This window comes from Salvelinus alpinus, chromosome 29 (assembly GCF_045679555.1).
Source record: "Salvelinus alpinus chromosome 29, SLU_Salpinus.1, whole genome shotgun sequence".
Classification (NCBI taxonomy): Eukaryota; Metazoa; Chordata; class Actinopteri; order Salmoniformes; family Salmonidae; genus Salvelinus; species Salvelinus alpinus.
This window is the reverse complement of record NC_092114.1, coordinates 5,624,117-5,637,363: the sequence shown is the minus strand read 5'-3', so window position 1 is coordinate 5,637,363 and position 13,247 is coordinate 5,624,117. Positions and strand designations below refer to the sequence as shown.

General features: G+C 50.9%; 1 protein-coding gene across 1 annotated transcript in view; it reads right to left on the bottom strand.

The window, feature by feature from the left end:
- rims2b (regulating synaptic membrane exocytosis 2b) overlaps window positions 1-13,247 on the bottom strand; it is a 239,421-nt gene that overhangs the window by 164,083 nt on the left and 62,091 nt on the right. Inside the window, 2 exon segments of the mRNA XM_071373645.1 lie at window positions 208-343; window positions 5,560-5,628. Coding sequence (XP_071229746.1) covers window positions 208-343; window positions 5,560-5,628 — 205 coding nt within the window.

Here is a 13,247-nt window from a genome sequence, read left to right as displayed (position 1 = left end):
GTCCTGGCCTTGGCAGACCAAGAGGTTAGGGTTGGATAACAGTACCTCTGTGGAGGGGGAACACTGGGCGACCGTGACCAGGTCCTGGCCTTGGCAGACCAAGAGGTTAGGGTTGGATAACAGTACCTCTGTGGAGGGGGAACACTGAACGACTGTGATTGGGTCTTGGCCTTGGCAGACCGGGAGGTTAGGGTTTGATTACTGTACCTCTGTGGAGGGGGAAGACTTGGCGACCGTGACCAGGTCCTGGCCATGTCAGAGTGGGAGGTGTAGTTGGAGGACATGACCTGTTCTGGAACAGACAGCGTGGAGCTCTGGAAGTCCCTGCCGTTGTGTCTGTAGTCTGGGGAGGAGAGGACAGACAGACAGACAAGTTAGAGGAGGAAGTCTGGGGAGGAGAGGACAGACAGACAAGTTAGAGGAGGAAGTCTGGGGAGGAGAGGACAGACAGACAAGTTAGAGGAGGAAGTCTGGGGAGGAGAGGACAGACTGACAGGTTAGAGGAGGAAGTCTGGGGAGGAGAGGACAGACTGACAGGTTAGAGGAGGAAGTCTGGGGAGGAGAGGACAGACTGACAGGTTAGAGGAGGAAGTCTAGGGAAGAGAGGACAGACAGGTTAGAGGAGGAAGTCTGGGGAGGAGAGGACAGACAGACAGTTTAGAGGAGGAAGCAAAACAGACCCGCAACACAATAGATGTTGAGTGGAGGGGGAGAGGAGGGAGTGGAGGGTGAGAAGGGGATAAGGGGGGGTGTAAGGGAGTGAAGGGTGAGAAGGGGATAGGAGGGGGAGAGAGGTCTTGGCCTTGGCAGACCTATGCCAAGGCCTATCCCTCTCTCCCCCTCCTATCCCCTTCTCACCCTCCACTCCCTCTCTCTCCCCCTCCTATCCCCTTCTCACCCTTCACTCCCTTACACCCCCCCTTATCCCCTTCTCACCCTCCACTCCCTCCTCTCACCCTTCAAAGGGAGTAGAGTGGGAGAAGGGGATAGGGGGGGAGAAAGGGAGTGGAGGGTGAGAAGGGGATAGGAGGGGGAGAGAGAGGGAGTTAAAGAGGGATAGGAGGGTGAGAGAAGGGTATTAGAGGGGAAGAAGGGATAGGAGTGGGAAATAGAGTGAGTGCAGGAGGAGAGGGGGAGTGGAAATTGGGAGAGAAAGAGAGTGTAGGACAGGAGGGGGAGAGAAGGGAGTGGAAGGGGAGAGTAGGAGTGGAGGGGAGATTGAGGGGGAGAGGGAGGGAGTGGAGGGGTAGTGAGAGGGAGTGGAGGATAGGACGAGGAGAGAAGGGAGTGGAGGGGTAGTGAGCGGTAGTGAGCTGTAGTGGGAGATAAAGAGATTAGATGGAGATAGAGGGAGGGGAGGTTGAAAAAGTGAGAGTGGAGGGGAGGGAGAGAGCGAGGGAGTTGAGGAGGTGAGAGAGGGAGTGGAGGGAGAGAGAGTGTGGAGGGTGGAGAGAGGGAGTGGAGGGAGTAGAGGGGGAGAGAGAGGGCTTTGTGTGGGAGAGGGGATTGGAGGGGAGGAAAGGGAGTGGAGATAAGGAAGGGGTAAAAAGGTAGTGGAGTGGGAAAGAGAGGGAGAGGAGGTTGAGAGCAAGAGAGTGGAGGGGAGGGAGAGTGAGAGGGAATGGAGGCATAGAGAGAGGGAGTGCAAGGGGAGACAGGGAGTGAAGGGAGAGATGGAGAGGAGAGAAAGAGTGAGTGGAGGGGTGAGGGCAAAAGGAGTGGGAAAGGTAGTTGCGGGGGAGAGAGGGGGAGTGGGGGTGGGAGAGAGGGAATGGAGGGGGAAAGAGACGGAGGGGAGAAGGGAGAGAGAGGGAGTGGAGAGGGAGAGAGAATGAGTGTAGGATAGGAGGGGGAGAGAGAGGGAGTGGAAGGGGAGAGAGGGAGAGTGAAGGAGGAGAGGAGATAGGAGGGGGAGAAAGAGGGAGTGGAGGGGGAGAAATGGATAGGGGAGGAAGAGAGATTGAATGGAGGGTGAAAGGAGAAAGGAGGGGAGAGAGGAGAGGGAGTTGAGGGAGAGAGAGATTGAGTGGAGGGGAAGAGAGAGGGAGTGCAGGCAAAGAGGGGCAGTGGAGGGGGAGTGGGGATAGGATAAGGAGAAAGAGAAAGAGGGAGTGGAGGGGGAGTGAGGATAGGAGGGGGATTGAGAGGGAGTGAAGGGTGAGAGGGAGGGAGTGAATGGGGAGGTAGAGGGAGAGGAGGGGAGAGACAGGGAGTGGATTGGGAGAGAGAGGGTGTGGAGGGGGCGCGGAGATATTAGGGGGGGAGAGAGGGTATGGAGGGGTAATATAGGGAGTGGAGGGGGAGTGAGAGGGAGTTAATGGGGGGAGAGAGACGGAGTGGAGGATGTGAGGGGATAGAGGGATAGGAGGGGGAAAGGGGGTAGGAGGGAGAGGAAGACAGATTGGAGGGGGAAAGGGGTAATAGAGTGGTAGAGAGAGTGATTAGATGGGGGAAGAGAGGGAGTGAATGGGGAGAAAGAGGGAGTGAAGAGGGAGAGGAGGGGGTGAGGGGATATGAGGGGGAGAGAAGAGGAGTGGAAGGTGAGAGATGGATAGGAGGGGGAGAAAGAGTGGAGGGGATATAGGTGGATAGCAGGTGTAGAGAGCGAGGAGGGGGACAGGGGATATGAGGGGATACAAGGGGGAGAGAGGGGGAGTGGAGGGTTAGAGAGGGATTGGACGGCGAGAGAGGGAGTAGAGGGAGACAGGGGATAGGAGGGGGAGAGAGAGGGAGTGGAGGGGTAAAGAGGGAGTGGACAGGGAGAGAGAGGGAGTGGAGGGGAACAAGGGATAGAAGGGGGAGAGATGGGGAGTGGAAAGGGAGAGGAGGCATAGAGGGGAAGAGGGTGGGAGAGAGGGGGAGTGGAGGGTAGAGAGAGGTAGTGGGGGGGGAAGAGGGGGAGTGGAGTTGGAGAGGGGGAGGGGAAAGGAAGGCTAGAGAAAGAGAATGGAGGGGAAGAGGAGGGCTATAGTGGGAAAGAGAGGGAGTGGAGGGGGATAGGAGGAGGAGAGAGTGGGAGTGGAGGGGCAGAGAGGTAGGAGGGGAAGAGAGGTAGGAGGGAGAGAGAGAGAGAGAGAGAGAGAGAGAGGGAGGGAGTGGAGTTGGATAGGGGGATTGGATTGGATTGGGAGAGAGAGGGAGTTGACGGCAAAAATCAGATTGAAGGGGTAGAGTGGCATAGAAGGGGGAGAGAGAGAAAGTGGAGGGGGAGATAGGATAGGAAGGGGGGGAGGGAGAGGGAGTGGAGAGGGACATTGAGGGATAGGAGGGAGAAGAGAGGAAGTGGAGGGGGAAATAGAGGGAGTGGAGGGGAGAAAGAGGGAGTTGAGGGGAGAATGAGGGAGTGGAGGGGGAGAGGGGATAGGAGGGGGATACAGAGGGATAAGAGAGGGAAGAGTGGGAGGGGAGGGGAGAGAGAGGGAGTAGAGGGGGAAAGAGAGGGAGTGCAGGGGGAAAGAGAGGGAGTGGACTGGAGAGGGGGGGAGTGGACTGGAGAGAGGGGGAGTGGACTGGAGAGAGAGGGAGTGGAGGGGGAGAGAGAGTGGATGTGGAGAGAGAGGGAGTGGAGGGGGAGAGAGAGTGGATGTGGAGAGAGGGGGAGTGGACTGGAGAGAGAGGGAGTGGAGGGGGAGAGAGAGTGGACTGGAGAGAGAGGGAGTGGAGGGGGAGAGAGAGCTTCCCCCAGCTGTGTTTAAGACTGTCACGGTATTTCCATGAGCCTTGAAGTGTTCAATTATTTGTCTTGTCATTGCTTGGAATGTACACTACAATTCAAAGTTTGGGGTCACTTAGAAATGTCCTTGTTTTCCATGAAGACATACATGAAATGAGTTGCAAAATTAATAGGAAATATAGTCAAGACGTTGACAAGTTTATAAATTGTGATTTTTAATTGAAATAATAATTGTGTTCTTCAAACTTTGCTTCGTCAAAGAATCCTCCATTTGCAGCATTTACAGCCTTGTGGACCTTTGGCATTCTAGTTTCAATTTGTTGAGGTAAACAGAAGAGATTTCACCCCATGCTTCCTGAAGCACCTCCCACAAGTAGGATTGGCTTGATGGGCACTTCTTACGTACCATACGGTCAAGCTGCTCCCACAACAGCTCAATAGGGTTGAGATCTGGTGACTGTGTTGGCCACTCCATTATAGACAGAATACCAGCTGACTGCTTCTTCCCTAAATAGTTATTGCATAGTTTGGAGCTGTGCTTTGGGTCATTGTCCTGTTGTAGGAGGAAATTGGCTCCAATTAAGCGCCGTCCACAGGGCATGGAGTTGCAAAATGGAGTGACAGCCTTCCTTCTTCGAGATCCCTTTCACCCTGTACAAATCTCCCACTTTACCACCACCAAAGCACCCCCAGACCATCACATTGCCTCCACCATGCTTGACAGATGGCGTCAAGCACTCCTCCAGCATCTTTTCATTTTTTCTTCATCTCACGAATGTTCCTCTTTGTGTTCTTTTGCCCATCTTAATCTTTTCTTTTTATTGGCCAGTCTGAGATATGGCTTTTTCTTTGCAACTCTGCCTAGAAGGCCAGCATCCCGGTGTCACCTCTTCACTGTTGACGTTGAGACTGGTGTTTTGCGGGTACTATTTAATGAAGCTGCCAGTTGAGGACTTGTGAGGCGTCCGTTTCTCAAACTAGACAATCTAATGTATTTGCCTTCTTGCTCAGTTGTGCACCGGGGCTTCCCACTCCTCTTTCTACTCTGGTTAGAGACAGTTTGCGCTGTTCTGTGAAGGGAGTAGTACACAACGTTGTACGAGATCTTCAGTTTCTTGGCAGTTTCTCGCATGGAATAGCCTTCATTTCTCAGAACAAGAATAGACTGACGAGTTTCAGAAGAAAGTACTTTGTTTCTGGACATTTTGAGCCTGTAATCGAATCCACAAATGCTGATGCTCCAGATACTCAACAAGTCTAAAGAAGGCCCGTTTATTTGCTTCATTAATCAGCACAACAGTTTTCAGCTGTGCTAACATAATTGCAAAAGGGTTTTCTAATGATCAATTAGCCTTTTAAAATGATAAACTTGGATTAGCTAACACAACCTGCTATTGGAACACAGGAGTGATAGTTGCTGATAATGGGCCTATGTAGACATCCCATTAAAAACCTGCCGTTTACAGCTACAATAGTAATTTACAACATTAACAATGTCTACACTGTACTTCTGATCAATTTGATGTTATTTTAATGGACAAAAAATTTGCTTTTCTTTCAAAAACAAGAACATTTCGAAGTGACCCAAAACTCTTGAACGGTAGTGTATGTGAAAGTGGTTGGGAAATTTAGAATAGCATAGGAACACAGGACTGATTGTGTCCAAGTACAGAGACCTCTACATTATTATGATAAATGGAATTCTATGGATGCTGTTCTGTTGTTGTGTGTAGACAGTATGTATGTATATGTGTAGAGGTATGTGTTCTAATTTCTGATAATAATAGTAATAACATGTTGATATTGTAATTTGATATAGATATAGAGTACATGGTTATAGCTAGCATTGGAGCTCCATTAAACCTGTTTTGTCGTGATTTGGTTACCTGCTATGACACCGATCCCGTCCTCGCAGTCAAAATCAGAGAACTCACTGTCAATAATTCTCTGGGACACTGGGAGGTAACGAGAGAAGAGCAAGAGAAAAAAAAGAGAAGATGAATGAAGAAGAATGTCTAGAGCTGCCTTGTCGTGACAGGATTCTGTTATCCTTTTTCACTAATCCACCACAGGTCAGTACGGGTCAATACGGGTCAGTACAATTCAATACGGGTCAGTACAGGTCAGTACGGGTCAATACGGGTCAGTACAATTCAATACGGGTCAGTACAGGTCAATACGGGTCAGTACAGTCAATACGGGTCAGTACAGGTCAGTACGGGTCAATACGGGTCAGTACAGGTCAGTACGGGTCAATACGGGTCAGTACAATTCAATACGGGTCAGTACAGGTCAGTACGGGTCAATACGGGTCAGTACAATTCAATAAGGGTCAGTACAGGTCAGTACGGGTCAATACGGGTCAGTACAATTCAATACGGGTCAGTACAGTACAATACGGGTCAATACCAGTCAGTATGAGTAAGTGTGGGTCAATACGGATCAGGAGTGGTCAATACGGCTCAGTACGGTTCAGTATGGGTCATTAAGACTCAATACCGGACAAAACTGGGTCACAGAGACACAACACCTCATTGACACTGACTACATGGCCCACACAGAGCAAGAGAAAATGTGTCTCTGTCATCACAAAGCTCTGCTTCTTAATACAATACAGGTCAGTACGGGTCAATATGCGTCAGTATGGGTCTGTACAAATCAGTACATTAATGTTTTTATTTGTTTACATGTTTTAGTCATTTAGCAGTTGCTCTTATCCAGAGCGTCTTACTCTCTCGGTACGGGTCAATACTAGTCAGTGTGGGTCAGTATTTGTCAGTGCGGGTCAATACGGGTCAGTATAGGTCAGTATGGGTCAATACGGGTCAGTATAGGCAAGGCAAGTAGGTTAAGTACACATCGACAGATTTGTCAACTAGTCGGCTCAGGGATTTGAACAAGCAACCTTTCGGTTACTGGCCCAACTCTTAACCACACGGCTAACTGCTGCCCTCAATACGGGTTGGTTTGATTAAGTACGGGTCAATATGGGTCAGTATAAGTCAGTATGGGTCAATACGGGTCAGTATAAGTCAGTATGGGTCAATACGGGTCAGTATGAATCAGTACAGGTCAATACGGGTCAGTACGGGTCCTTACGGGTCAATACAGGTCAAATGGAATCATCAAAAAACAAGCACACATAAAACTTGAAAAAGCCATACATGCACATGAATGAAAACATTGAGGATAACACACAATAAAGTCTGGGACTTATTTCCATTGTGGTCCTCTTGAGACAAGATGGCTGGACAAGATTGAACACACTACGGCAGTGAAATAATAAAACAAAAACAGAGAATCGATCTCGTCATTCCAGTTACATCATAGGGGTTATTCACATGGGCACAGAAGACATCAAACATATTTTTACTTTATTTTTAAAGCTGCCCAGAGAGGATGTTGTTTTTATGGGCAGAGGCAACTCATTCCATTCTGAGGCTCCAGTATACAAGACCGTACCTTTCCCAGCATTACTCCTGAACCTGTATAAGCACACATCGGCAACACCTGATCTGGTGCTTTGATTGTGTGCATCCCTAACACAAGGAAGGTAATCACTTAGATATCTGGTCGCAGAACCATAAATACTCCTGTAAACCAAACCTAGTCTAATCTGGGACACTCTAGCCTCAACAGGCAGCCAGTTTAGTTCCTGAAAGCAGCTCCTGCCTATGTGAGTACGTGGACTCACCTTCAATACTACCCTGATCAGCTTATTCTGGGCTATCTGGAGCTTCCCATTCATAAGATTAGATAAGCCCCCAAACCAGGAAGTACTAGCATAGTCAAACATAGTCAAAAAGTTGTCCTACTGTATGTTATCTTGCTATGCTCCATGGGCATGTGGGCTTGTTCATTTAGCAGACAAGATATGCTTATAAGTCCCTTGCCATTATTTTATTTTATATGATTTTATAGTAAGAATAATATAATTGAACTTAACTGAATAAAATAGAAATCATATGTTGTATGCACTGGAACAGCCAATGTAGGCCGGCCAGGCCGTGTGTAGGCTACTTCAGTTTGTAGCAGAGCATCATTATGAGTTGCTGAGAAATAAATATAACCACACTTATTCCACTCCACTGTTTAAGTAGTTTCCCATCAGGTGATACTCTGCCCAAACCCTGTATGCCATGGTCTCTCCAACCCTGTTCCCGCAGCTACCCAGTACTCTGTATGCCATGGGCTCTCCAACCCTGTTCCTGCAGCTACCCAGTACTCTGTATGCCATGGTCTCTCCAACCCTGTTCCCGCAGCTACCCAGTACTCTGTATGCCATGGGCTCTCCAACCTTGTTCCTGCAGCTACCCAGTACTCTGTATGCCATGGTCTCTCCAACCCTGTTCCCGCAGCTACCCAGTACTCTGTATGCCATGGGCTCTCCAACCTTGTTCCTGCAGCTACCCAGTACTCTGTATGCCATGGTCTCTCCAACCCTGTTCCCGCAGCTACCCAGTACTCTGTATGCCATGGGCTCTCCAACCTTGTTCCTGCAGCTACCCAGTACTCTGTATGCCATGGGTCTCTCCAACCTTGTTCCTGCTGCTACCCAGTACTCTGTATGCCATGGTCTCTCCAACCCTGTTCCTGCAGCTACCCAGTACTCTGTATGCCATGGGCTCTCCAACCCTGTTCCTGCAGCTACCCAGTACTCTGTATGCCATGGTCTCTCCAACCTTGTTCCTGCAGCTACCCAGTACTCTGTATGCCATGGTCTCTCCAACCTTGTTCCTGCAGCTACCCAGTACTCTGTATGCCATGGGATCTCCAACCTTGTTCCTGCTGCTACCCAGTACTCTGTATGCCATGGTCTCTCCAACCTTGTTCCTGCAGCTACCCAGTACTCTGTATGCCATGGGATCTCCAACCTTGTTCCTGCTGCTACCCAGTACTCTGTATGCCATGGTCTCTCCAACCCTGTTCCTGCAGCTACCCAGTACTCTGTATGCCATGGGCTCTCCAACCCTGTTCCTGCAGCTACCCAGTACTCTGTATGCCATGGTCTCTCCAACCTTGTTCCTGCAGCTACCCAGTACTCTGTATGCCATGGTCTCTCCAACCTTGTTCCTGCAGCTACCCAGTACTCTGTATGCCATGGGATCTCCAACCTTGTTCCTGCTGCTACCCAGTACTCTGTATGCCATGGTCTCTCCAACCTTGTTCCTGCAGCTACCCAGTACTCTGTATGCCATGGGATCTCCAACCTTGTTCCTGCTGCTACCCAGTACTCTGTATGCCATGGTCTCTCCAACCTTGTTCCTGCAGCTACCCAGTACTCTGTATGCCATGGTCTCTCCAACCTTGTTCCTGCAGCTACCCAGTACTCTGTATGCCATGGGCTCTCCAACCCTGTTCCTGCAGCTACCCAGTACTCTGTATGCCATGGTCTCTCCAACCTTGTTCCTGCAGCTACCCAGTACTCTGTATGCCATGGGCTCTCCAACCTTGTTCCTGCAGCTACCCAGTTCTTTGTATGCCATGGTCTCTCCAACCTTGTTCCTGCAGCTACCCAGTACTCTGTATGCCATGGGTCTCTCCAACCTTGTTCCTGCAGCTACCCAGTACTCTGTATGCCATGGGCTCTCCAACCTTGTTCCTGCAGCTACCCAGTTCTCTGTATGCCATGGTCTCTCCAACCTTGTTCCTGCAGCTACCCAGTACTCTGTATGCCATGGGCTCTCCAACCTTGTTCCTGCAGCTACCCAGTACTCTGTATGCCATGGGCTCTCCAACCCTGTTCCTGCAGCTACCCAGTACTCTGTATGCCATGGGTCTCTCCAACCTTGTTCCTGCTGCTACCCAGTACTCTGTATGCCATGGTCTCTCCAACCCTGTTCCTGCAGCTACCCAGTACTCTGTATGCCATGGTCTCTCCAACCTTGTTCCTGCAGCTACCCAGTACTCTGTATGCCATGGTCTCTCCAACCTTGTTCCTGCAGCTACCCAGTACTCTGTATGCCATGGTCTCTCCAACCCTGTTCCTGCAGCTACCCAGTACTCTGTATGCCATGGGCTCTCCAACCTTGTTCCTGCAGCTACCCAGTACTCTGTATGCCATGGTCTCTCCAACCTTGTTCCTGCAGCTACCCAGTACTCTGTATGCCATGGTCTCTCCAACCTTGTTCCTGCAGCTACCCAGTACTCTGTATGCCATGGTCTCTCCAACCTTGTTCCTGCAGCTACCCAGTACTCTGTATGCCATGGGCTCTCCAACCTTGTTCCTGCAGCTACCCAGTTCTCTGTATGCCATGGTCTCTCCAACCTTGTTCCTGCAGCTACCCAGTACTCTGTATGCCATGGGCTCTCCAACCTTGTTCCTGCAGCTACCCAGTTCTCTGTATGCCATGGGCTCTCCAACCTTGTTCCTGCAGCTACCCAGTACTCTGTATGCCATGGGTCTCTCCAACCTTGTTCCTGCAGCTACCCAGTACTCTGTATGCCATGGTCTCTCCAACCTTGTTCCTGCAGCTACCCAGTACTCTGTATGCCATGGTCTCTCCAACCTTGTTCCTGCAGCTACCCAGAACTCTGTATGCCATGGGCTCTCCAACCTTGTTCCTGCAGCTACCCAGTACTCTGTATGCCATGGTCTCTCCAACCTTGTTCCTGCAGCTACCCAGTACTCTGTATGCCATGGTCTCTCCAACCTTGTTCTTGCAGCTACCCAGTACTCTGTATGCCATGGTCTCTCCTACCCTGTTCCTGCAGCTACCCAGTACTATGTATGCCATGGTCTCTCCAACCTTGTTCCTGCAGCTACCCAGTACTCTGTATGCCATGGTCTCTCCAACCTTGTTCCTGCAGCTACCCAGTACTCTGTATGCCATGGTCTCTCCAACCTTGTTCCTGCAGCTACCCAGTACTCTGTATGCCATGGGCTCTCCAACCCTGTTCCTGCAGCTACCCAGTACTCTGTATGCCATGGTCTCTCCAACCTTGTTCCTGCTGCCACCCAGTACTCTGTATGCCATGGTCTCTCCAACCCTGTTCCTGCTTCTACCCAGTACTCTGTATGTCATGGTCTCTCCAACCTTGTTCCTGCAGCTACCCAGTACTCTGTATGACATGGTCTCTCCAACCTTGTTCCTGCAGCTACCCAGTACTCTGTATGCCATGGTCTCTCCAACCTTGTTCCTGCAGCTACCCTGTACTCTGTATGCCATGGTCTCTCCTACCCTGTTCCTGCAGCTACCCAGTACTCTGTATGCCATGGGTCTCTCCAACCTTGTTCCTGCAGCTACCCAGTACTCTGTATGCCATGGGCTCTCCAACCTTGTTCCTGCAGCTACCCAGTACTCTTTATGCCATGGTCTCTCCAACCTTGTTCCTGCAGCTACCCAGTACTCTGTATGCCATGGTCTCTCCAACCTTGTTCCTGCAGCTACCCAGTACTCTGTATGCCATGGTCTCTCCTACCCTGTTCCTGCAGCTACCCAGTACTCTGTATGCCATGGGTCTCTACAAACCTTGTTCCTGCAGCTACCCAGTACTCTGTATGCCATGGTCTCTCCAACCTTGTTCCTGCAGCTACCCAGTACTCTCTATGCCATGGTCTCTCCAACCTTGTTCCTGCAGCTACCCAGTACTCTGTATGCCATGGGCTCTCCAACCTTGTTCCTGCAGCTACCCAGTACTCTGTATGCCATGGGCTCTCCAACCCTGTTCCTGCAGCTACCCAGTACTCTGTATGCCATGGTCTCTCCAACCTTGTTCCTGCTGCCACCCAGTACTCTGTATGCCATGGTCTCTCCAACCTTGTTCCTGCAGCTACCCAGTACTCTGTATGCCATGGTCTCTCCAACCTTGTTCCTGCAGCTACCCAGTTCTCTGTATGCCATGGTCTCTCCAACCTTGTTCCTGCAGCTACCCAGTACTCTGTATGCCATGGTCTCTCCAACCTTGTTCCTGCAGCTACCCAGTACTCTGTATGCCATGGTCTCTCCAACCTTGTTCCTGCAGCTACCCAGTACTCTGTATGCCATGGTCTCTCCTAACCTGTTCCTGCAGCTACCCAGTACTCTGTATGCCATGGGTCTCTCCAACCTTGTTCCTGCAGCTACCCAGTACTCTGTATGCCATGGTCTCTCCAACCTTGTTCCTGCAGCTACCCAGTACTCTGTATGCCATGGGCTCTCCAACCTTGTTCCTGCAGCTACCCAGTACTCTGTATGCCATGGTCTCTCCAACCCTGTTCCTGCAGCTACCCAGTACTCTGTATGCCATGGTCTCTCCTACCCTGTTCCTGCAGCTACCCAGTACTCTGTATGCCATGGTCTCTCCAACCCTGTTCCTGCAGCTACCCAGTACTCTGTATGCCATGGTCTCTCCAACCTTGTTCCTGCAGCTACCCAGTACTCTGTATGCCATGGGTCTCTCCAACCTTGGTCCTGCAGCTACCCAGTACTCTGTATGCCATGGGCTCTCCAACCTTGTTCCTGCAGCTATCCAGTTCTCTGTATGCCATGGTCTCTCCAACCCTGTTCCTGCCCAGTACTCTGTATGCCATGGGCTCTCCAACCCTGTTCCTGCAGCTACCCAGTACTCTGTATGCCATGGGCTCTCCAACCCTGTTCCTGCCCAGTACTCTGTATGCCATGGGGCTCTCCAACCTTGTTCCTGCAGCTACCCAGTACTCTGTATGCCATGGTCTCTCCAACCTTGTTCCTGCAGCTACCCAGTACTCTGTATGCCATGGGCTCTCCAACCCTGTTCCTGCAGCTACCCAGTACTCTGTATGCCATGGTCTCTCCAACCTTGTTCCTGCAGCTACCCAGTACTCTGTATGCCATGGGTCTCTCCAACCCTGTTCCTGCAGCTACCCAGTACTCTGTATGCCATGGTCTCTCCAACCTTGTTCCTGCAGCTACCCAGTACTCTGTATGCCATGGTCTCTCCAACCCTGTTCCTGCAGCTACCCAGTACTCTGTATGCCATGGTCTCTCCAACCTTGTTCCTGCAGCTACCCAGTACTCTGTATGCCATGGGCTCTCCAACCTTGTTCCTGCAGCTACCCAGTACTCTGTATGCCATGGTCTCACCAACCCTGTTCCTGCAGCTACCCAGTACTCTGTATGCCATGGTCTCTCCTACCCTGTTCCTGCAGCTACCCAGTACTCTGTATGCCATGGTCTCTCCAACCCTGTTCCTGCAGCTACCCAGTACTCTGTATGCCATGGGCTCTCCAACCTTGTTCCTGCAGCTACCCAGTACTCTGTATGCCATGGGCTCTCCAACCTTGTTCCTGCAGCTACCCAGTACTCTGTATGCCATGGTCTCTCCAACCCTGTTCCTGCAGCTACCCAGTACTCTGTATGCCATCGTCTCTCCAACCCTGTTCCTGCAGCTACCCAGTACTCTGTATGCCATGGTCTCTCCAACCCTGTTCCTGCAGCTACCCAGTACTCTGTATGCCATGGTCTCTCCAACCCTGTTCCTGCAGCTACCCAGTACTCTGTATGCCATGGGCTCTCCAACCTTGTTCCTGCTGCCACCCAGTGCTTCATTTGGGAAACCAAGTGAAATCTGAACATCGACAGTAACATGTTTTCGCAGTGAAACATTTCACTAA